The 25,431-nt window shown below is 34.3% G+C and overlaps 2 protein-coding genes across 6 annotated transcripts; both read right to left on the minus strand.

Moving 5' to 3' along the window:
• Window positions 1-231: 231 nt before the first annotated feature.
• LOC113722596 (guanosine nucleotide diphosphate dissociation inhibitor At5g09550) lies at window positions 232-6,477 on the minus strand. The gene is made up of 13 exons (XM_027245876.2): window positions 6,191-6,477; window positions 5,376-5,438; window positions 5,148-5,231; window positions 4,600-4,707; window positions 4,321-4,493; window positions 3,408-3,519; window positions 2,682-2,762; window positions 2,545-2,607; window positions 2,165-2,266; window positions 1,880-2,004; window positions 1,123-1,333; window positions 674-748; window positions 232-358 (listed from the first exon to the last, which is right to left on the minus strand). Exons 1-13 carry the CDS (start codon window positions 6,275-6,277, stop codon window positions 296-298), a joined length of 1,347 nt encoding a protein of 448 aa, XP_027101677.1. The 5' UTR covers window positions 6,278-6,477; the 3' UTR covers window positions 232-295.
• Window positions 6,478-7,700: 1,223 nt separating this feature from the next.
• Window positions 7,701-15,789, minus strand: LOC113726591 (MADS-box protein AGL24). Of its 5 annotated transcripts, none has more exons than XM_027250394.2 (11): window positions 15,550-15,789; window positions 15,322-15,364; window positions 15,073-15,098; window positions 14,755-14,971; window positions 9,925-10,006; window positions 9,511-9,572; window positions 9,329-9,428; window positions 9,208-9,249; window positions 8,886-8,927; window positions 8,655-8,788; window positions 7,701-8,043 (listed from the first exon to the last, which is right to left on the minus strand). In XM_027250394.2, exons 4-11 carry the CDS (start codon window positions 14,934-14,936, stop codon window positions 7,902-7,904), a joined length of 786 nt encoding a protein of 261 aa, XP_027106195.1. In that variant the 5' UTR covers window positions 14,937-14,971; window positions 15,073-15,098; window positions 15,322-15,364; window positions 15,550-15,789; the 3' UTR covers window positions 7,701-7,901. The 5 variants fall into 5 exon arrangements, 4 of the variants coding, with proteins under 4 accessions (XP_027106195.1, XP_027106193.1, XP_027106194.1 ...); XR_011839122.1 differs by lacking the exon at window positions 15,073-15,098 and adding an exon at window positions 8,132-8,420 and having other exon boundaries at window positions 7,840-8,043; XM_027250392.2 differs by lacking the exon at window positions 15,073-15,098 and having other exon boundaries at window positions 15,550-15,788.
• Between the last annotated feature and the right edge of the window lie 9,642 nt (window positions 15,790-25,431).

Below are 25,431 nucleotides of genomic sequence, written 5' to 3' on the forward strand. Positions count from 1 at the left end.
AGTAGAAACAAATTCATAGCAAAAGCTAAATTCATAGCTAAAAGTTTTTTTTTGTTTCCCCTACTCTTTAAAGACAGATCAGTAAAAAGTTGAAACTCTCAAAAAAAAAAAAGAAGCCCCAAAAAGGCTGTTACTCGTCTTAGCAAAATCCTTCACGTGGGAGCCTAATTAAGCGGTATTTCTATGGTGGCAGAAACCATGACATGACGTTAATGAAGGGCAGGAGCCAAATGAAATTCCAAGGTATTGCTTAAATGAGGGATAAGAGTTCTCTGCTGATTTGGACAATAAATGCTCATTCTTCAGCAGCAGCAGCAGCAGCACTTGCAGCACTGAGGTCCACAGACAGGTCGAGAGCCTACAGCAACGATCAGATAAGGATATCAATAATGAAGTTTAACTTGTATGCCTACCTCTTCATAGAGAATACTACGTTACATTTCTGTGCAATGAACAAGATGTTTCAAAGCAGAAGATTTCTGTGCAATCTTCTCTGAAAAATGATCATTTGCTTCATCGAATGTTGAACTACTACATTCGAATCATGAGTACCTTAACTTGCTATTGTCAGCAATAATAATAATATGCATCCTAACTGTGCTCTAGTGACTCTGGCAAAACTCTTGATTCGTGAAAAAAGATGAAAGGGTTCAGTTGTGTGCCAAGAACTCACCTTTCCAGTTATTTTGCTGTACATGGATATTACATCCACAACCGTAGATTCAAAATGCGTTGTTCCGTCGTAGCTCTGCAAGAATTAAGCGTAGCTTCTCTGATCAGTGACAGTAAGCCTCAAGGAAGCACAAAAGTCGTAGGCCAGATAGTGGATGCAAAATCCGCCCTATCGACTAAACGAATTCAAGTTATTTTCAGCGCCAATGTAACCAATATTTTCTCAATTCACAACTAAACGAAAAGGAAAAAATAATGAGAGTTTGCTTTCTGAGCAATGCAGAAGCACAAAAGATATACATCCCCCGTGAAAGCTTACATCCCGAAACATGGACACAGGTTGCAGCTTAGCATCAGATGTCTAAGCTTCTTGCAAGAAGAGTGGTAATAAAATATGTATATCAATCATATGTCTGTCTAATGACGAAAGGCAAATGACTTTTCACTTACGCTGGATATGAAACAACCATCAGCATCAGGGCAGTTTGTAGGTTCAAATCTATCATAAGTTTCATAAAATATCTCGTCTACAGGTCCAAGCAGGTCAACGCCAGGCTTCAATTCAGCTTGTGGATCATCTGTCTCAGCTTCAGTTGCAACAAATGCAATGTATTTCCCATTTGGAGCAACATTGTGAGCATATGAGCAACAAAACAGATACCTGGAGAAGTAATTGTTCAGAATATCTAAGGAAATGAATATCTCATGTTGTTCTTATATTCTACCTTCTTGGTTGTTTCTGCTATTTTTGTTACATTTTTTCTGTGGAAGATATCCAATTCTTCGTATTTTATGAAAAGCATCATAAACTGATGCTCAATAACTTATTAGTGAGGAGAATGCCGCGATGGCTAGAAGTTTGAGGCTCTCTCTCCTATAGTCACTCGAAGAAGTTGTTGAAACCTTGACAAGCTCTGATTCAAAGCTAAGATTGAATGAGAAGAAAATATACTTGAGAAACTGGAAATGCCTTTTGGTCACAAAATATTTGCTAAATCGTGAAACTAATAAAAGTTCCTGTCTCAGTGCGTCTTCCAAAGAAGAATAGGCTGTTATTTCTGAAAGACTAGAAATGTGGCAAGGAACAGGATTGGAAGTACATACTCCTAGGGTATGATAACAAGTGAAGTAGAATAGGAGGTGCTTGTCATCTACGTGTGTGATTTGCATTTGAATAACAGAAAGAGAAAAGAAGGAAAAAACATACATATCTGATTTACGACCAAGTTGCTTCTGTGGCAGAATGACCTGACATGAGTGAGAATCATTTGTGTCCGGAATGGGGTGGCTCATTATGCATATAGCACGCGCAACTTTTCCAACCTTCTTTACCTGTTATTTGCATTCGCTTCCAAAGCAGCTCAGTGCCACAAAATAATGATGCAGAAATATGAAAGGTATTTATCATTGGAGTCAGACATTTGCACACTTGGATTCTGAGACACAAACCAAAAATACACGGGCAGAAAAATAAGTTGCTGTTTGAGGTTACCTTTTCACTTAGATAAGATGGATCACAAACAACTTTCTTGCACTTAGCAGTTTCTCCTTCTGAGGTCACACCATAAGCTTTTCCATTTGCATCAAACTCTACCTGCAATCCAGAGACCACACTAAGTATACAAGATGCAGGTGTAAAAGGTCTCAAATTTGAGCAAGTTGATTTCCAAGATAGAGACCTACCTTCTTGTCGGAGGAAAGAAGTACTGCACTGAAAAGTACCAAGACGAGATGACATCTACTCTAATTTCTCTTTGAAGAGGCATTCATATACTCAATAGCATATATAAAAATCTTGACCCCAAAATATTACAGTACAAAATTTGATAGATAGGAAGGGTTTCAGGATACACAAAAGATCTGGATAAATACCTTACACTGTGGCTTGTTAAGCATGTACGTCCCACCATAAACTGCACTCAGACGTGCAAATGCCTGCAAATTTTGATGCATGTATCAGAAAGGCTAACAGAATGGAGAAGGTTCTCAACTTATGAGTTAGGACAAACCTGAGGCAACTCTCCCAGTCCATACATAGGATAGATGTAAGGAGATCCTGCTTGAAAACGGGCCAGAGACTCTGCATATAGCTTTTGAAAGGAAAAAAGGTTGTTATTAAAAGAATCACACCAAGCATCTGTCTATTCTTGTAACTCTGCAATTAGATTTCATTCAAAAGAAATGTAACTACGTCACCAGATTCAAAAGGCCAACTGCAAAAAACTACTAGTGTTCTAAGGAGGTTGAAAACCTGAAACTTATAGATCCTATGAGATTGAAGGCCAGAGTTAGGCTTCCTATCTTGCACTTTTCAACAAGAGAAAAATATCTACAATTATCTGTGTTATACTAGGCGAAACTGTGATACTGATATAAGCTACTTTCCTATACTTTCCTCATCGTGTTAGGGAAACATAATATCACTGTGTTGTGCATCGTTCTTGACAAAAGTTTCACATGCACTTAGTTTGTTGGTTAAATAACATAAAACTACTTCTCAACTTCAACAGTGTACAAGTTACAAGACCAAAAACAGTTCAATTGGCATTTTTCATTGTTCTTGTATATTACTCCCTTATTTCTGTGGGTGAATGCAACTCTCTTATGTGGTTACAAAGCAAATAATAAGCGTAAAAGCAATGTATCTTTTACAAAGGATTATGATTCACCAGGTTACACTCAAGCATGTCAAAGAGCATGGAGAGAAAGGCTAAAGATTGAATGCAGATTCATACCTTCACTCTCTTGACAAAAGCCATGGCTGGCTGGTCCAAATAAGCATCATCAATTTGAAGTGCCAAGGCATGACCAATAAAATCAATTGTATCATCTTCAAGTTCATATTTCCTGCATCAACAGTGTGAGCAAAAATACATATCTGAAGTTGCAATATGTTTTATGCTCAGAAGTTTGTTGGTAAAGCATTTAGTGAGATGAAACTCAAAAGCATTCTGCTTTGCTATACATCACTAAAATGTGTAAGAAGGGAAGACACAGCCTTATCCCTTAAAGTCAATCAACATGGGGAGGCTAGAAATCATTTTCCATTACTTCAACACCAAATTCGTTACAATATACATGCCTTCCTTTTCAGTTGGAAATCCCCTACCCCAAGTGTTCATCAAATGTTCAATTCGCACATCAATGTGAAAAGCACAGCCACTGGGTGTATGTAGGACCAGTTGATAAAAAAAGGTATCCTAATGGCAAAAGCAGTTATGAACCTTTTTCATTATGTTTGAAGACACAGAATGGTCAAAAACAACTCCTTTGATCTTATAGAATAAAAAATCAATGAGGTAGTACAATAAGAATGTTTTGCTTCCACATTGTTCCGTGACAATTACTTTGTAGCAATATATGATGTGGAAGTTAGTTGCATTTGATAGTTTAAAAAAAAGATGGTACTTTTTTTTTTTTTTTTGCTGCGGTAACTAAATTACCAAAGCAAAGCTTTGCAACGGGCAACTAAACCTACAGAGTCTTAAATTCCTATACTTCATCAAATGACCTGAAAATTTGTCACAGATAATGCAAAGAAAGTTGAAGATCAATGTACATTAAAATGTAGAGATGGTGCAATTCTTGCTAATGAGCTTAAGCCAGTAGCTAAAATCAAGAAAATAGCAAATAAGGATTGAAATTTACGAGATAAGTTCCCTTGCTGTGATTTTGTTCAAATCCATCCCTTCATGAGTTTTTGGATTACTCTCCTCAAAGTCTTGGACAAAAATAAAGAACTTCCGAAGTCTACGTTTCTCAAAGAGTCCCATCAGCGAAGACTTCAATGCTTCCACATCAGTTGCTGGCACTTTATAAATCTAAAGATCAAAAATGTTTTGACATCCAAGTTTAATTACTAGAATAAGACCTTTGTAAACAATCAGATAAGTGCTATGGCTAAACAAGCTGTTATGAGTTGCATACCTTTCCCTTGTTGTACACAAAGCTACCATCTACAGCTTTAAAGTTTAGATATTTGGTAACATTAGTATGGATGAGTACGCGAACAAGAGCTCCATTAGCCATCATGAACTACCAAAGGACACAGGAAGAACTTTCATCAGTTGCATGTCAAACAAGCAAAACATGGAAAACAACGCGGAAAATTGCCAGTAGCCAGTAGGACTGGGAAATCTACAATTGATGACATATTATTTCTGCTTCAACATGTCTTTCTCAAATCATGTAGGCCCTGTCTGCCTGATATTAAAAACTGAAATGCTTACAAAAATATTCAATATATGGACCCATCCTCAAATCTCAAGTTGTAGAATATTTCTCGTTGCTTTTGGCTTCAGTTGGGGGAAGGAAAAAGCTTTTGGAGGTCAAGATGTGTTTTGTTTTTCAGATTCTTCTCTTTGATCAATCAAAACCCTTTGCAGAATGAAGACAAACAGGGACAGCATATTGTTCGAAGCCTGAAGCTGTATTCATATATAAGAGAGTCGGTGGGACAATTGAACAGTGTATACCTTAGGAATCATATCAACATTGTACTCCTTGCTTGTGCCTAATTTTTCTGGAGGCTGTTCATCACCCCTAAAACGCTTCCAAAGCTATTAAACAGAAGAAGTTAGGGTACATCAGATGGATATTATATGTGCAGCAAGATCACAATTCAACTTGACATTGAAATATGGGAGCTAATATGAGAGACACTAGAGGCAGGCATACGAATTTCAACACAACTTCCATTTTACCTGATTCAAATTAAGGGAGCTGGACTCTCCTCCATAATAGTCATTTTTGTCCATGTGTAACACCTGTTTGGAATGTGCATAGCTAAAAATCAGAGATTACCATTTTCAGTGAAATGTAATGCTAAGGGGGTCAAAGCGTAATACTGAATTGAGAGTTATACCTTGAAGACCTCCTAAAACTACTGGCTAGCGCACTATTCTTAGCTTCTGGCTTGAGAATAGACATTCCATTTGCAGTTTTTGAAGCAACTTAATACAGAAAAGACCCTTTTTTTATTTTCTCCCATGCTAAAGTATGGGAAAAGAACATTCTCCAGAACATGTATCCTTGAACTACATAAAATGAGATGTTTATGGAAATAAAAAGTTTCATTCTTGATTAACCGCCTTTATTCCCACCCCAGAAGGAAGAAGAGGAGGAAATTTGCGTTTCCCTTTAATATATCATTGGCACAATTAAGGCCTTACTCAAACATGCATAAACAAATAATACTTCTAAACTTACTGGAAAATCACCTCATCTTTTCTTACAGAAGAGTAGAAGACCAAAATGGGACAACAAATAATGTAAGCAATGGTGTAAATCATCCGAAAATATTAAGATCTGACAGATTTATAGATTAAAAAGATCACGAAATAGAGATTCAATCCTAGAACCATCTAAAAATGCGTCCAACATATATTTTTGTCCTGACAGTTCTATTTTGGCTGTATAACGCATTAATTAGTGAGCAACCAGAACTAGAACTGGCATGCATTGTCTTGGGTAAATTATAGACGATGTTTGTCCTAAGAGGGAGTAGTAATGCACGTACTTTGAGCCCATCAACAGAGAGAAGTCCACTAAGAATGCATTCTTTGAGGCCGGTGCCCAGAACAATCACATCATACTCTTCGTCCATCTTGATTGATCAGAGGAAAGTTGATTTCGGATCAATTACTAATGGCAAGATTAAAAGACTAATGCAGGAGGGAGATGGATCAAGAGAGACAGGAATGAGGGGATTGTTAGTGTGAGAAAGCTGAAAAGATGGGGTGAAATGTCGTAGAGAAGAATAATGGTAGTAATAAGTAACGAAGAGCGCGGGAGTACTGATCGAGAGGGAGAGATGGAACGGGTCTTTAGCTGGAGCCTAACTAGAATGCAGAGTATTCATCTGCTGGTCTGCCACTGATTTCCCGTACTTGCACCTTCATGCAGACATGGCCACGTTTCAAGTTTGAACCGGTACTTAACCGGAGATTTTGCCCAAACCGAAACTAAACCGAGCAACCGGAATCGGGTTCAGAAGGCAAAAAAAGACTTCGATTCAGATGCATTAAAAATCAAATCCAAAATTGAATCCGATGGTTCTGAATCGATTTAAGCCGTGCACCAAAAAAATATAAAAAAGAAAGGATTGGTTTGATGAGAAAAGTCAAAACATTTTTCATTTTTTATAGAAATTTTATTAGCTTTTCCTTTCCTTGTCAGCTTATAATGCAATAAAGCTCTTATTTTGCTTTTATATTCATTTTCTTTAGTTTTTTCTGGCTGTAAAATTATTATCATATTTTCTTCTAATCATCTTTATAGCCATAGAGCCATTAAATATAATTATCAGAAGAATCCACAACACCAATCACAAGGAGTCAGAATAAGAGATCTTAAAACTGTAACTAATAATCCTAGAAGCCAGGCCGGTCAAAGGAATTGGCACTGTGACCATTCCTGCCTTTTCGCTACAAGTCACCACTTCATTTGATAGATGTTCGGACAACCAAGTATACATATTGACACTTTTCAATTGTTTCTGTTGTTAGAAGTTGATATCATATTGAATTTTGATTAGAAAATTGGAAGTGTGTTCTTATTTAAACAATTCTGAAAGCCAATATAGTAAGAAATCTTTTTTTTTTTTTAAAGAAATAGTATATAATTATTTGAACCAAAATTATCTCACAAAATAGGAAACCACTGTTACACACGTAAGTCAATCGAAGGATCGAGTTAAGTGATAAGACGAAAGAAATTGTAAATAAGAGACCCTGAATCCGAGAAATTTTTCATTAAGCTGCGTACTCTCTCGAAAAAAAAAATCATTGAATTAAGCATTTCTCTACACTATTGACTCTCGTTAAAAAAAAAAAAAAAAAAAAAATCTGCTAAGTTACACGATGAAGTGCTTAGCGAGCTTTCAAACGATGCATTACAACAGGAGGAGCATTCGTGTTTTACGATTATTGTGATGGACGAACCAGTAACTTTCCTTTTATCTATAAATAAACAAACTTTTCTTTTTAATACTCATCCTCCTTTATTTCTTCGTGGTAATTAAGTGCAAATGTAAAAACATGTACTTTTCTTTCATTAATCACGCTGTCAGAAAACTATTTAAGCTGCAAAGCAATTCAACATAAATTACATCCCTCATCTGTATCTATATAAATATATACACACACACACACACACATAATCTGGAAATGTTTAATAGAGCCATTTTTATTCGTCAAAGAAAATTTCAGAGCATGGAGGCCTCTACGTACTCAGAGAACCGCATGCCTGACATACATGCATGTTATTTTTTTTAAAAAAATAATGCAACATAAACTACAATTTCTGGGCATCATAGAGCCAGCTATGCTCAAATTATATATTCGATCTTCTGCGACCGCAATCTCATCCTCCCTGCAATTCAGTTGGGACATGGTAAGCTGCAAAAATTCAACCCCAAGTTAAACAGGTTTCTCTGTGAAATGCTTGCCAAGGTACTTACATGCATGCTAGCGCTGTTTTATGCAACCGCAAACACCTATTCATACAACGTATCATTAACGCCCAACAAACAACAATTCTCCAAACCTCCCCTTTTTTCCACATACAATAATTTGTGCATTCCAATTTGTCTGACTCTAATCTCACAACATAGCTAGCAGTTGCCATGCTACTAAAGAAAAACTTCAATCCAGGAGCATTAAAAAGAGTGCCTTGTGAAAGCTTACTAGCTGTTTCACTTTTCTTTTCACGTCATTGCTAGACGATCACATGGCCTTGAATCATGCATTCTGAAAATGAAATCTTACTTTAGTTTCGTTTTGTTCTTCTTGCTTAAATACTAGCAATCTGTTGTGACAAAATCACACAGAATGAGATGCCCCCCATTTAGCTGATATGCAGCATGTCATCCAGATACAAGATCCAAATGTTGGATGGATTTCACATATTATATTCCACATATGTGATTCGTTTTATTCTTGTAACAAATTATCCGATCCATATTTGACTTGAAACAAACATACCCCAGCTGGAGAAATGTGTCCGAATTGTTGAGGTCCCGAGGACAACTTCCGGCTTGGTCGCTTAAGCGGGTCACTGATTCGGATGAAATCCCTTGTTCCAGCAGAGGTGTTTCGTCTTCCGATGTGCCTGCTACCTGCAATTATCAGTCAGAAAAGCAAAGATTGCAGCATGCTCATGCAGAGGGGCGAAACAAAGAAATAAAGGAAAAGGGAAACTTTCACGTCACGCACTTTTTGTCTCAACTTTGCATTCTCTTCCTTTAATAATGCTTCCTACAATTCATTTTGCGAAGATAAGTGAGCAACCAAGAACACACATTTCAATGCAGTCAACCAAATTATATTCCATTGGAATCTTAAGTAAATTGCTCCTACAGCATTATTGTCGGTTACAGATGATCTTCAAAACTATGAAAGCCCAATAACACTTTTTTATCTCCAGATTCTCAAATTGAAGATTTCCCATATTGTTATGCGATTAAATGCAGAATAACAGAAAATGATTGATAGATAACCAAATAGAAACAGCTGGTGAGGGTAATTTGTCACCCGCCTTTTTCTTGAGAATACCAATTTCTTTCATGAATTTGTCACCCTGAAATCCAAAAAACATAGTACATCAACACTATGCAACAATTGAAAGACCTTGAAAGAAGACAAAACATGACAAGAACCTTGGTTTTGGCAATACGACTTAACCCTGCTTCAACCAACTTTTCGAGTTTAACCAAGTCTTCCATGCTCAGTCCTACTAGCTCTTCACCTTTGAGATGTCTGTTACACGTGGGATCGCATCATAAGTATCACAAAACAACGAACCATCCTCTACAAGGTATCTGATGGCAGAATATTGTACCTCAGTTCTGCGGTTTTCTCCTTGATTTCCTCAGCAAGCATGGCATGGGTATGATTCTCCCGCTAACAAAGGAAACATAGATGTCCTTTCCAATTAGAATTAAAGCAAAAATATATGCAGCTGAGAAGAGAATTATGATAATTATGCTATCATATCTCATTTGTTTCTCTCCTTCGCTTGTATTTTCTCAACTCCTTTTTAGTTGGTTTTCATTTAATTTTCACATATTATTAGCAGTTAAAACTGAGTTATGTTCAATTAGAGATGGCAGAATTCTTATATGTCTTTACTCGAAGCTATTTAACATTATTGGAAAAACCAAGAACTTCTGTTGTTGTTTGTAGATTTCCAGAGCGCTCTTGAAAATCTTACGAGAGGCTAATTTCTAGACAAAAATACTAGAGAACTTAATACCTGCGTGTGATGAGGTGGATGCTTGTCTTGCCTCCCAATGTCCTCGGAACATAGGCGGTGCCTTTCAATAACTTGCATCATACTTCAGAAGAGAAAAAATAAGCTTATAATGAGTTCTGGGCACTAAGCTTAAACTAACAATAAGAATGAAATAATTCCTTATGATAGGTTATAATATAATTAAACTACCAAATTTCAAAAAAACTAGACGCGTAGCTTTGCATCAGTTTAGCATGTTCAGTTTCATTTTTAAAATACTAAATCACCAACTTACAAGGAAATAAAAAGAGACATAACTGGAACTTAATTTCCTTGTCAACTTTATGCAATAGTTCATCCTCTTTTTTGTCAATAAATTGGAATACTAGCCATGTTAGGTATGCCAAAGTCTGTGAATTAACTGACACCGCTCCCCAAACATTGAGAAAGATCAACAAAAGTGTGCAAACTTAGACAAAGTTAAAGTAAATGCAAACATGTCATCAGGTTGTTGTATATGTCTCGTGATGCTTTACAAGAAGCCTACAAAAAGGGTCAAAGAGTCATATCTAGGAGGTTGATGTTATACGAATCTTGATATTTATCACCAGCAATGATGTATCGCCTCTCTTTATAGAGTACAACCTTGCAATCTGCATCCAGCTGGTTTTCGTAAATATTTCCCATACAATGAAAGGCAGTAATACATCATCAAGGTGACATATGGGTTTTTCTCTTCTACCAATGTTGATTATATTCTAGTTTGGCTAACGGGTAACCAATAACCACCCATTAAGAGAGAGATCAAGTTTTAATTTTTTTAAAAAGATGTATTAATTTGAGAAAGTATCGAAATATAGGGTATGCAATAATTATAATTGTGTGTATTCATATAGTAAGTTAAGTATAATTTAGATACTTTTCACAGCTTTTGTTAGTGATAAAGTTCCATCACTTTTGCCTGAAATTAAAAAAATTCCACAGCTTCACTCGTGAAGTTAAAAAACTTAATGAGAAGAATAAAAACATGAATGGAATTGTACAATTTGATACTTTGAGAATCCAGAAAAGGAGTTGTACAATTTGTTAGCTTTATGGTCGGTTTCTCATAGAAACATATTCATCTTCCCATATATTGGATTACACTTGAAGTCTAGACAATTGACATATAAGAGTTAGACATTTCAGGATGAGTTAGATTTATTGAAATAACATCTCCTTTTGTCTTCCAGATGACACCAAAAAAAAAAAAAAATTTGCTTTTCTTTTGAGGGGTTTGTAAGTTCTTCCCTTTCCCTCCCTCCAAAAAAAAATGGAAAAAAATTAAGCTGGAGAATGAGGAAGGAAAGAATTGAACCTAAAACCTCTAATTTTTGCAATTTCAACCTTAGTCACTCCTTCTCAACCAGGTAAAAGGTGTGTTTTTAAATATCATGTTAATTATTAGTCCAAAGTTCATTGTAAGTTGAGCTTCATAGAGCCATATAAATATGCCCAAAAAATGTCTTTTGACAAAGCTAAGAAAATAGTTTTAAATAAATTAGAATTTAGTATCACATTTAAAGGTCGTCCATAATCTATTTCTCTGAGTCCCAATTTTGAATCATAAGTTGAAACTCGATAACTTTGCCTAGATCTTGAGATGAAACATGATACCCTAGTTATGAATCATAAGTTTAAATTCAATACGTTATTCTACATAACCAAACTCTCTAATAAGATAAACTTTATGGTCAAATGCATATATGCTTGCATATACTTGCTAAGGAAAAACAAAGTTTAAAAGAAAAGAAGGGAAATAGAAGCTAAAAATGTTTGGTGCAACCAATAGTCTAACACTATAAATACTATAGTACAAAAACTACATATTTTCCGATTATTTGTCACCAAAACATAAATTTTGTCGAATAGGTTTCTAGGAGATGTGCTCACGATCAAGAATGAACCCCCTCCAAAAAAAAAAGAAAAAGAAAAAAGACAAAAGTAGCTAATCACTATAGTGCACATTTAAAAATTTCATTTCCTAATCCAGAAATGACTAGAACTAGCGTGCTTTAATGTGCATATTTACTGACTTCTTCAACAATACAAACTAGCACCAGAAACAATAGTTTACCTGATTTTTCACTATCCACTCTATTCATCGATTTTGTCACTGATTTCATTTCTTGGTGCTTTATAACGCTTAGAATCTTTGTCCAGACGCCGGACATACAAAGTCATTGTATGCATGGGCCTGTGTTAACCCTATTCTTTTCACCCTTTCTTGAACTTCTTATATATTGAACTACCAATTAATTTCATTTTACACCATTCAATTATATTTAAATTCTCTCGTTGATCCCTAATATTAAAGTGAAATGTTTTAGATCTTAAAGTATAAAATGTGTTTCACTTTAGTACTTGAAATATTAAACTTGTCCCACTTTAGTTCCCAAAACATAAAATTTGTCTCATTCTAATCCCTAAAATATAAAATTTATCTCCCTTCCGTCAATGATTTCATTTAAGTGAGACAAATTTTATATTGTATAGATTTAAAGTGTCCCATTTTAAAATTGAATGACCAAAGTGAAAATGCAAATATAGTTAAAGAGTATAAAGTAGAATTAACCCTTAAACTACACATACAGCATGAGACTTTGCTTCTAAATGCTGAACTACATGTACAGAATCATATTTTTCTTATTCTCTTTCCTTTTCTTCTTCTTCTTGTTCTTCCTTTTTTTTTTTGTGAAGCAAAAACTTAAAATATACAAATTAGTGTCCAGTACACTATGCACGCTTGAAGATAATCAGACTATCATGTAAGTTCTCTATCTATATATCCTCTTCAGAAGCATTCTTATAGATTTCATTTTTGCATCACGGAGTTTGTAATCCAGTACTCATGGTAATAAGTATTCTAGCAACCTAACGAAAAGGAAGGAGTTAGTTAAAAGCTTAGAAGAGCCATGGATCCTCATTAATGACATAGGTTCAAGAACTCTTGATGATCTTTTTTACTAGGAAAAGATGGGAAAGAAGTTGCATGTTATTCTCCTCCATTTTGTTTGCCTTCGTTTTCCACAAGTCCGTTTAGTTATGACAGTGTGTAACATGTGACTTACATGCCAATCCATCAAGTTTTGGATATTTAAGCTTTATAACCTATGTATCCCGAGCACGAATCATTCAATAGATTCGTGAAGGGCAACACTTCCGTAACTATCCTAATCGTTTTCCTTTAGTTTTGGATAGCATTTGCATTTGTTAGCAAAGGTAGAGATGGACCTTAAATTCCCATCGTCAAGATTAATAGAAATTGTTATTCTAAGATGAAATATGATAGTTGAGCTTGCTTTCTGTTTTTTATATGCTCGGTCCTATATTTCAAGACAAGAAAACAAGGGTTAGTAGGTGCCAAACAAGGTCCTTATAAGGACCATCGGAAATTACAATCACATCTAGATATGTCTAGAGTTTTTAACGAATCAAATCAAGACAAATGTTGTTTGCTACACTAACTTAAAGTATAGTTTGAATTCGATTCTTTAATTTATGCATATATGAATGAGTTTGACTTGTTATATTGAATTCAAGTTCAGCAATTTAAACTTAACGAGTCAAACGAAAATTTGAGTAATACATAGTTTAGAATGTAAACATGTTAGTTTTTTTGAGAAAATAAATAACACTAATTTTATATATACTTATTTTTTAGAGTAAAACACAAGGTATATATAAGTGTTCATATTTACATTTCCTTATTTTTCAAATTATGTTTGTGTTTGTTCCTAATTTTTATTTGAACTCAATTTGTTCTTTATACAATCAAACATTTCTCAAACTCGAATGAGCCAAAATGAGTCAGCCACGAACATGTTCGACATGTCAATGAGCAATCTAGGTCTCAGCCACTAAATTCAGAAACTGATCTATGAATTTTACATACGCTTAAATCGAAGCTAAAATGTGTCTAAGGTAAAGAACTATGTCCAAACCGAAATGAATTCAAATACTACTTAATAGCTATCTGCGTGTATTATTATACAGATGAGATACGGGTTTCTTACGCAAAGTTCAAAACAAATATTACTAAAAAAAAAGAAAAATCAATTTAGTACAACCGACATATTCGCTATCAAGAGTTCATTACTAGTTTTTATTTACCTATCGATGACTCAAAGAGTAGAGCTTCAATGGAACATTGATGATGGAACTAGGGAATCAAATGTGACAAGTTGAACTTCATGTCCAGTCGATAATTTTGTCTAATTTTATAGCCTCTGACATGCCGCATATATACATATATACATATATATATATGTAGATACATCTATGCAGGCACACATATATATATATATACATATATTGACATATATATATATATATATATATATATATATACATATATACACATGTATGCATGTCCCTAGTACTAGATGCGAATCTTCTCTTTCGCACAATTTGCACACGGAACCCCAATGTATCGGAAGATTCTGAGAACCGGCTAACTATGAAACCTACATGTATGTGTTATATATATTCTTCTGATCATTATCCAACCAGTTACCAGTCAATGACAACACTTTTCGTTGACTGCTTCCCGTATTGTTTTCTACCCATCTCCCACATGCAGCAGACCAGACCATCCTAAAAAATAGTTCGAATGCTCGATCCCCTCTCCCAGTGAATTCTTGCTAGCAATTTGGTTCATATGATTCATATTGAAGTTGCTTAGAAGTGGAAAAGTAACCTCAAGAACTGAAAATTTTTGGGTTATTTACAAACTATTTATAAAGTACTAGAAGGAAATGGTAACAAGTTGGAGAAAGGTGAGAAGTTATGAGGAGGAGAAAGGAAAAAGACCTTGAGCTACAATACTCGAAGAGCTTGCCTGTTGCTGAGAAGACTATGAGGGCTATCTCAGCATCACAAAGTGTGGAGAGCTCCTGAGCTTTCTTGAAAAGCCCTCTTCTTCTCTTTGAAAAAGTCACTTGTCTAGCTGTCAAGTTATCAATCCTCTTGATCTGAATTCTTTGCCTGACCATTTTTCTCGACTCAGATGAAAGATCGGACGTCAACCCTGCACATAAAAAAGCCATCAGTGGTGAGTAGTAGCTAGTACAAACTGTTAAGAAGTACTCAACAAGAAGAGAGGAGGAAGACGGGAAAAAAGACACGTACTAGTCCGATCACCTATGGGTTTCCGGCTGCATAAATGTCAGTCAAAATAGAGAAAGAGAAAATCTTGGAAGTACAAAACAGTATCTTCAACCAATCCCCCCTTCTCACTAAGATCAACAGAAATACACTCTATTTTTATCAAGTACAAGTTGTTGATGAAATCATGCGGATTCGAATCGAGGAAGATGCCAAATAGACTAAAAACCAATTTTAATTAGATTAGGCAGGAAGGAAGGAAAAAAAACCAACCTGCAGAAAGAATGCCAATCAAGATCAACCCCAAAGCTTCCTCCTAGGAAGAGATAAGAGATTAGAGAGAAAAAGGAGGATGAGAGGAGGAGGAGCAGCAGGAATATGAGAAGACCAACTAGATTTGGAATAAAGGCCAAGAAAGCATGAAAAAGACCCAAAATGTTCCAAATTACAGAAGTGGAAACATGAAAGCTATGGGGATAAAAAAATTCTCCTTGAAATTACCTTTCTAGGATATTGGTTGTGGTGCTTTTGGAGGATCCACACCACCAGATACAGCTCCACTAATGGCGGACAGAGTGAGAGAAGACAAGAAGAGAGAACTAGTACAAGTAAAACTAAATATGATGAGGAATGGAGTACTGCCTTCTACTTTCTTTTTTTTCCTTGTCAATCTGATGTCTGAAGCTTAACTCAACTGGACAGACCCTTGAGAGGATTCCGGTATTCCACTTTTGGCCAAACAAACTGTCAATTTTATCTATTTTTTAATGTAATTTTTCCAGGATGTTGGAGTCAAAGTCGTCTGCTAAAAGAACCATTCTTTATTTGGAGGTCTACCATCAATACTAATTTTGTTGGAGTCAAGAAAAAATGTTTTATAGAGAAAAAAAAATGGAATAAAGCTATTGATGTATTTCTTGTTTGCAAGCGTACCTTTTATAAATAATTAAGATGTATGCTGTATCATTTTCAAGATACAAGATTATTTTTTGTGAAACTATATGCACAAGCAATAATGCAATTCTAAGTCACCAACAGAATATAAAAAAAAAAAAAAAAAAAAACAGAAAGTATGAGAAGTGAGGTCAAGAACTTTAGCTAAGTTGTTACCCAAATCGAGAGCATATAGCAACCCTCACCGTACTTTTATACAATATAAAATAAAATAATAAAGAAATAATTCAGATCTTACAAATTATATTTCATTCTTTCAGAAAAAATGCCCATTTTATTGACCTTTTGAAATCAAATCGTTGGTGAATGCTTTTCTTGACGTCTTACTATTCATTGTACAACAATTTAAAGTCACAGTTATGGCATGTAATAGACTTTACAAAAACAATCTGAGAAGAGTTTATATTCCCGTGTTTCCTTTGGGCTCTCATTAAAAGTGTAGTTGTTTCAAAAAAAAATACGAGAATGGAATGCAAGAGTGCAATAAATTGTATTTAAATGATAACTTTGATGCGAAAATTGAAATATGAATTGCGTGGAGAGAGTCGTGGCCAAGGGCATCGTTTGTCTCAAAGCTAAATGATACACATTTACCTCAAATATGCCTTAAATATGTTCAAAATTCAATCCTATGGTCTCCATACATGTTTACCTATTCCTAAAAAACCTTGGACCGCTATTTTTATGAACTTTATTCTGATCTAAGAGGAGAAATGATAGTAATTTTGTTGTGGTTGATAGATTTTTCATAATGACACATTTTATTCATTGCCATAAAATAGATCATGCATCTCATGTTGCTAATTTGTTCTTCAAAGAAATCATTGATTTGCATCGTATGCCAATGACAATTGTGTTTGAAAAAAAATAAATGATGAAGGCAAAGGTCAAGAGCACGTGGAACAAGTTAAAGTTCCAATTGGACCAGTCGCAAGAGCTCGAACGAAGAGGTTGCGTGATGAGCTTTCAAAGACTGGTTCGTGGTGGTGTTCAAAGTTAAGAAATCATCCCAAAAGTCATTGAAGGTCTTGAGAATAAAATATTGGAAACTTGTTCATCCTGTTCAAGTAGGGGAAGAGTCAGATGAAGCAAACCCTAGTTATATGCATTAAGTTACTAAATTGTTAAACACTAAATCTGATATATTTAAATGCAAATCACATTATGATAAATGAATAAATTATCACTTATTATTTGGAGTAAATTTGATTTATAAAATTTAATGTCACTTAATTAATTCATATATTCTATTTTTTTAGTTATGAAACACTTTTAAATATGTTAAAATTTAAGTTCATTAAATTTAAAGGTGTGTTTCATAAAACTAAAATCTAAAATTTGAAACCGTTAAGTGACTAAATTGTTACGTACTAAATACGATACATTTGAGTACATATCACTTTAAGTGATATGTGAATAACTTATTACTTTTTTTTGAGTAAATTTTGTCTAGAAAATTCAGTGTCATTTAATTAATTCAAAATTTTTATTTTTTTTTGTTAATTAACATGTTAAGATCTTTAAATTTAAGTACTGAATTGGGTTATTAAATAAAGTCTAAGTACTAAATTCGGTTATCAAACACGACATTAGTGCATGTATTTATATGATAACTTAGATGCGATTCTAATGTATTAAAGATAGAATTTATAAAAAAAAATCCTTACGAAAAAACTTCATATAAGTGATGGAAAGAATCCGTTGCTTAATTGAGGATTTTTTTTTCAATAGGCGCTCATTAGACACCTCTGAGTTTAAATTCAATTTAGCAGTTAGATGCACATGTTTCATTTATGATCCCTTTGACTTAGCCACTTTTTCAATTTATTTTCACCTACCCAAAAAGTTGATAGCCACTCGTAACCCTCACCTATTTAGCAACTAAATCCCTTAACTAATACTCCACTTAAGCACTTTGTGAGGGTGGTGAGATATTTAAAAAGGCAGTTCGAGATGTCCTTTTTAGAAAAATAAATAAATAGAGAAACATGAATGGTTAAGTGATGGTGGTGGTGCCATGCCATCCGTACACTGCAAAAGCTGGAGCATGTCGTGTCACAGGATTCATGGCAGCACCCTGAAGGAGACATACTGCTGTGTTATTATTATTTTTTTTTGTCGATACAGACGTGTCCAGATCAATTCTTACGGGGCCTAACTAATCCCTTGCGGCTTGGGGCCGGCGCCCTAACCCGATCCGAACATGTTAAGTACGTAGAGGAATCCAGCGGAGCGGAGACTCGAACTTGTGACCTCAAGATTCATTGATGAGAGGCGCTGCCGCTGGACCATTCATGCGGGCGACATATTGTTGTGTTATTAATATGGTTTTTTTTATAGAATTAAATTATAATACCCCTCAGGCATTGCTTGCCACCATTTGTTGACACTTGTACGACCCAGTAAACTAATTACAGCGCAACGGATCCTTTATACCACACTCTGTCTCACATCCTATCCCATTCCTTCTAATCTTGTCAAGTGTCCCTTTATAAACCAAATTCTGAAGCAATCAACTCGGACCATATTTAATTAGTTAATCGATTAATCGGGCAAAAAAACTTAATCTCTGTAACCGGTTATCAACTAAAATAAAAATTCAATCATAAAATTAGAGATTAAACAAGGGGAAAAAAACCACGAAACCTGAGTCGTCATCTCCACCATACCCTTCGAAACAAAAAGAATCAGATATCACTCCTTCTCAAAAGCATCTTTTGGGTGAAACTCATCATCTCATCAGCGTGTTTCGGGAATGGCAATTGAATGACACTCACCACCTGTTCATTGAGAAATTCAAATTCATGATGATTCTTTGCTTCTTCATTGAATAATAATTACCCATATTTTATCCAGCAAATCGTTGAGAAAATAAAAAGGATCCATGAAATTAAGAACTATCTTGGACGCAGCAGGCCAGAAATTAACACTTTCGGCATTTGGGAAATACCAATGCATAAGAAAATTGCCACTCCAAAACCTTTTCTGCTAAACGAAAGCTAGTCTTCAACTGAACAGTGGGAGTATGTGAATTTTCCTTCAAATAATTACTCTTTTCCTCAATGGGCAACTCAAAGAATTTATGCAAAGGGATTGATGGGTTCGTCTTGTTTCAGTCTTTAAGTTTCGGGATTTCTTTTTTAAAATCTCTGTTGATTGAAGATCTATTTGCTTAAGATGTTTTTTGTTCAAAAATTTTTGTGCTTTTGTGTTTGTATTATACCTGTTGAATTGTGAGTGATATCTGATGAGATGATGAGTTTCACCCGAAAGATGCTTTTGAGAATGAGTGATATCTGATTCTTTTGTTTCGAAGGGTATGGTGGAGATGACGACTCAGGTTTCATGGTTTTTTCCCCTTGTTTAATCTCTAATTTTGTGATTGGATTTTTATTTTAGTTGATAACTGGTTACAGAGATTAAGTTTTTCTGTTCTATTAATCGGTTAACTAATTAAATATGGTCCGAGTTGGTTGCTTCAGGATTTGGCTTATAAAGGGACACTTGGCAAGATTAGAATGAGTAGGATAGGATGTGAGACAGGGTGTGGCATAGAGGATCCGTTGCGTAATTACAGCCAAGCATTTCTTGCTCTCAGCGAATTGTCCAATACGAATTTCAGACAAAATGACTCGAAAGAAGTTTTCTGTTTTCGGGCACTATTTGTTTTATTAGTGAAAAATGGTCGTTTGACTAAAAAAAAAAAAAAACATTTGGGCGACTCAACTATAGTAAGAAACATGCAATGTTTCATAGCTCGTATAATTTATAAAAAAAAAAGTACACATTTTGGTAAAAAACATATGTATGCATTAGTTGAGCGGTCACTTTGACTAAACAAAGTGATGAATGATCAAAACATGTCTGAATAGTTTAATAACCATTTGCTCAATTCCTCAAACTTATATGGACAATGAACTAAAAACATCTTATACTACTTTTAGCCATTAAAATTCTTAGGAGAATGATGAGCCTGTTTGGTAAACAAATTTTGGGCTAAGTTTGTCCGTTGTAAGTTTATGACAACTTTAACTATATAAATTTTAAAGAACATCTCAAAAATTTTAAACTATATATTTCAAAATATATAAAAATTTATACATTTTTAAAAAAAAATTCTACAACTTCTACAGTAAGTTACAATAAAATTTTAGACAAACATCAAAAAAATTCATTTGCCGAATGAAGCCAATATCTAGTACAAACTCCTAACCGATAGAACCTTACCGCTGTTTATTTCATTAAATGACTGAATCATCCTTCATTTCATTCGCAGTATACCATTTGTTATTTTTAAACTCCAATTAATCCACTTAAACTTCTAAATCATGTGAATCTTTCCAGATTAGCTGGAAATACTCCATCGGCCCTATTCCCTTGTCACCATCTCTCCACTAAAGCACCTAACGACAACAATAGCCTTCCTAATCTGCACGTATTTTCGAGGCAAATTATTCACGGTGTAAGGCTCAATTATATACAACATGAATTTTGGACGTCTTCATCTAAAGCACTAGAAGGCATCAATTTGAGTGCTTGAGTATAGAAGGGAGGAGGTTTAAAGCTCTATTTGTTTTGTGCTTAAGTTAAAAGGGAAATCTAGCTAGAAGCAAACTACTCCACTAATTTGAGAGAAAAATACAATTTCTGTTAATTAACAAGTTGATTTAATTGTCCCTCGGTACATTTAACCAAGAAAGAAAGAAAAAACAAACTGTCAAGACAACAAGATTTAAACCCCCCCCCCCCCACCCCTTTCCCCAAAAAAAAAAAAAAAGAGTAAGTAAGTAAACTGTCAATATTACATCAGTTTTAAAAGTAAAGAATCTAACAAAAATTTAGTGGTCAAAATATTAAACTTTAATGATTTAATCGTGTGGTTAAGTGTCAAACTACATGTATTTGTGAGTCTTGTGACTGGTTACGTTAACATCCAAGTTGCCTAGGTGGTCCAATATGTAGGATGTTGATATTTTTAGGCCACGGAATGCAGTTGTCTTGCCCTTATCAATTCTAGGAAAATTACTATTGTTTCCCAAAGCCAAGGCCATTCCTAATTCAATCACGAACCAAATACTACTGTAATTTAAGTTGGAACCAGACACTATAATAGTGCAAAAATTGGAGTAGTTTTTAGGCTCCATTTGATTGGATTTTAAATCTCTTATGCGTCGTTAAAGACGATTTTTTTTTTATACTAACAGGTTTAAATATTTTTTATTCTTCTAAAATAGGTTTCGATGAAAATTGTAGACTATCTTTTGGTTATGCTCTCTCTATATAGTATATATTTGTATATTTACTCGTGTATGAATGAGAGGATTTGTTGTGATGTTAAAATCAGGGGCAGACCCAAGTGGTTCAAAAATCAGAAATTATACGTTAACAAGTTTCTATAATTATTTTCAATTACATTTATATTTATACACCTACATTTTATAAAATTTTATTTTACTGTCATATTGCGCCCTGGAAATACTGAAGTTTTTCACTGTCCCAGTTGAAAGGAAAAAAATACCTATTGAACAAAGAAGAAATTGAAATTTTTTTTTTTTAAAAAAAAACTAAGCACAACAAGATTAATATAACCTTTATCTCTTTTTTTTTTCCTTTTCTATAACAACAATTAAAACTTAAGTCAATTTTTATTGGCCCAAGTGATTGTCGCCCCCCACTAATCATAGGATCTTAGCTGTGCATTGTCTAAAATTTAAAAATTTTGAGTTGTCACAATCTACACGTACAGTACTTTTCACCAAAAGAATAAAAAAAGACGTAGTAAGGTAATCTAGGCAGGCAAATGTGTCGGTCGCTGAGGTGCTTTGTTACGGCACGGTGGAACGATAGTCCGCAGGATGTACATTTCGTTTGTGCTGCAAAACAAACTACTATTTTTCTACACGTTACGTATATATATAAAAGCATTTTATTTCTTGTTGAAGACATTAGCAATTTTTTTTATACTGATATAAAATAAAAGAAAATTGATGAGTTCGAACCCAGTTACTGTCAAATCATGAGTGTGTTTGGATAGTAAATTATTTGAAATAATTTTATGAAAAAAATACTATAATATTTTTTTTATATAATATATATGAGATAAAAATGTGATTAAAAAATTTGTTGATGATCCAAGTAAGTCAATATATATAAATAAGATGTAAATAATATATACATTCCAAACACACTGAATGGTCTGTTTGGATTGTGAATTATTAGAGATATTTTTACTGTAGCACTTTTTGTGATGTGATGTATGTGAGATAAAAAGGTAATTGGGAAGGTAAAAATGTGCATTGGAAATTGTAATGATGATATAAGCAAATAAATTTTGAGAAATAAAGCCCAATCCAAACAAAGCGTTCATGTCCCCCATAACCAAAAATGGCTTGCAATTATCAAATGAACCAACTTACGTTGCTGCATAAACATTAGCAGTTTCCTTATAAAGGTTACTCCCCCAATATCTGTTGGCCACTTACAGGTGAAAGGCTGCTGAACCAATGAAGCGGCAGAAGTGACTACTTCTGCCTTTCAGACTCAGTGACGTGAGTGAATGACTGGTGCCCACCGCACGGCCACTGCTGTGCGAACATTGGGAAGTATACTCATTGTTCGGTGGCTCAAGTCTTCGAATGGGATTAAAAATATCTAAAGCATCATTATGTAGACATGATCGTCCAGATATCAACTCCCAAGTCTCCAATAATCATTGATTATTTATTTCTCCCTCCATCCTAATTTATTTAGTAATGTTTCATGAATTTAATTTTTTAAAAATAGTGATTTAATTGTGATGTTTATATTTTTTTTTCAATTTTATTTCTATAAATTCAAATTTTAAATTTGAATGATAATACGAAGATTATTAGAAAGAATGGCTATATTGGAAAGAAAAACTAAAAAGTGTCTTGACTTTTTTTAACATGATAAATGTTTTGGAGCACCTCTAAAATGGGAAGCATGACACTTTCAGTAGGACGGAGAGAGTATTATTATTATTTTGTCTTGAGATTATAAATTTAGAATCCAGGTGAATCCATGGCTGGCCGCTTATTATAAGATCTGTGCATCTCTTTAACCGATGAATTACTATAGGATCATGTATCCATTTAAGACTTTCGTGCATAATTAAAATGGCCCTATTAGTTCGTAATCCGACTACAATTATTATTATTATTAAAATTAATTTTACATATACTGAAAGTATATATATATATATACACGATATATGTATATACATATAAATTGAATTTTAAATTTAAATTCAAATTAATTATTTTGTATCTAATGATGCTAATATATATACTATTGATACATAAAAATTTAATCTATTTTTAAATCATTATAATCACCTTTACGCTGTTGAGCATGCATTTTCTTTCTCTTATACAAAAGATTCATTAGTAAAAAGTTTCTCATAAGTACTACATTGTCATATTTTTAGTAAATCTTCTCAACTCTTTGGGTGGTGATAGACCAAATGTATTGGGCTAGTTTCTGCAAAGGTATGTGAGGCAGGGGACCTGCCCACTCAGTTAGTCCCCCAACTCCCCGCGAGGCTTCAATACCTAGGAGACTTTGAGAGCAGTAACCAACCGATTGCAGCAATCTCATTCGTGATCCAATATGAATACCGACAAGCCGTTTGGTTCATTGGTTATGAGGGTACCCAATGGGAATAACCATTAATGATACTTATTGATGGCATTTGGTACCCTACTATGGCGATGAATCAATGACAGTGAAAAACCTAGTAAAACTTTTCTATCACCCCATTTCTGAGTAAATGGGACACTTTTGGTACCAACAAAATAAAATAAAAAAAAACCATTCCCGATTACCGATTGTTCCACATTTAAGTGGCTGGTTTCTAAAAAAAATCCGGGGCTGTGCACAGTGCACCCGTCTGGTGGTGCAGTGGTGATTCAGTTCCTTCCGGATTATTCCTGAACCTCTTCCCCTTAATGTAGAATAGATTAGATTTACCATCTCTGAAAAAAAAAGTACCGATTATTCCACAAAAAAAGGATTTCTCTCTTTCTTCATCGTCATCTCATTTGACTCAATAATGTCTCTCTCTTTCTCATCTATTTCTCTCCCCATTCCCTCTGCGAACTTCATTCAATTTTGTCTACCAGATTCTCAACTCTTGTAGTTTTACATTACGCGCTAACCCACCTTCTCTCTCATATGAAACAACAAGAGGTAGAAAGATGGTTGGGGTATATTTTTCTGCTGGTGTTGGGAGTGATTGATTTTAAAACCTTCAATTGATGGTAGAAAAAAATTAACTATTCATGGAAAATCAAATTTGTTGGTAGAAGTTGATGTTGATCGCAGTAGTTTTTTAGATTATGAAAATTTTAAAAGATTTTATGCTTTCATTGAAAACTAATAGGTGGAGATGAATTGGAGATTGAAAATATTTCGAACTAGGCAAAGAATAAATTGATGATATGTTAGTAGCTGTTGGTGGCGGCTGACTGTTGTAGATCCATTAGGAAGTAAAAACAAGAATTATGGTGAAGTAAAAAAATTGATTTTACATATTAAAAATAATAACAAAAAATTCATTAGATTTTCATTGCACCGACAAAAGGTTTGGCCAAAACCCATTGCGATTGAAGGCTCTCTTAATACTCATTGCCATTACCATTACGAAGTACCAACCAAACGGGTGGTGGCAAGCTTCATTTGGGAGTTTATCATTGGAGGATGAAAAAAATGGAAATGGAATTAGCAAAAGATAAACTTTTATACATTGACAATGTATACCCGATGAATCTAAAGTTATGTCATATGTGCAAAATTTAGAATTAAAATTCAAAATTTACACATGTGTTATATATCTAAATTTCCGAGTTTATAAACTTTCAATATAAAGAAGGATTCATCTAGTAACAAAATGTTGGTTTTTTTCCCCTCTTATAATGAAACAATTGGGTATAAGAGGAAAATATTATCACCAAAAAGTTCTCTATTTGAACTCAAAGGAAACTAGAAAATATACCATCAACTTTACTCGTAACGAGACGGGCAAAGCAAAGTGCAAATACATTATTGCTAATTTCTCATGCCTCGAACTCACAAATATCCAAGAGCTCATCTTGAAAAAAGAATACTTATATTCTTTCTTGGGGTTTAAAAATGGTTATCCAGCAAATTACGTAGTTAAACTACACTTAACAGACACCATATGTTGTGAACTTGCCTTCGACAACTACAAATGAGTCCAAAACAATTGGTGCAACATCAATTCTACCTTGGCAAAAAATAGATACTCAATTCGTAAGTTCTAACTTGTCATATCATCAAACATACAGCCAATTTGATCTCGTCGGCCAATTGACATGACATGATTAATCCCTTTTCTCTTCGTCAATGGAAGTATGAAACTAGTTTTTAAGCGATCCATTACCAAAAGAA

Source organism: Coffea arabica, chromosome 2c (assembly GCF_036785885.1).
Source record: "Coffea arabica cultivar ET-39 chromosome 2c, Coffea Arabica ET-39 HiFi, whole genome shotgun sequence".
NCBI classification, from domain to species: Eukaryota; Viridiplantae; Streptophyta; class Magnoliopsida; order Gentianales; family Rubiaceae; genus Coffea; species Coffea arabica.

What these genes read in the sequence shown, in the direction of transcription:
- LOC113722596 (XM_027245876.2), bottom strand. Translation starts at nt 6,277, where the DNA reads ATGGACGAAGAGTATGATGTGATTGTTCTGGGCACCGGCCTCAAAGAA. An exon ending in ACAGCAAGGGAACTTATCTC is followed by an intron (nt 3,520 to 4,320) that starts GTAAATTTCAAT and finishes CTGTTGATGCAG; the next exon opens with GAAATATGAACTTGAAGATG. An exon ending in CTTGGTCGTAAATCAGATAT is followed by an intron (nt 1,334 to 1,879) that starts GTATGTTTTTTC and finishes TTACTTCTCCAG; the next exon opens with GTATCTGTTTTGTTGCTCAT.
- LOC113726591 (XM_027250394.2), bottom strand. Translation starts at nt 14,936, where the DNA reads ATGGTCAGGCAAAGAATTCAGATCAAGAGGATTGATAACTTGACAGCT. An exon ending in TTCGAGTATTGTAGCTCAAG is followed by an intron (nt 10,007 to 14,754) that starts GTCTTTTTCCTT and finishes TCTCTTCTGAAG; the next exon opens with TATGATGCAAGTTATTGAAA. An exon ending in TTGGTATTCTCAAGAAAAAG is followed by an intron (nt 8,928 to 9,207) that starts GCGGGTGACAAA and finishes AATGAATTGTAG; the next exon opens with GAAGCATTATTAAAGGAAGA.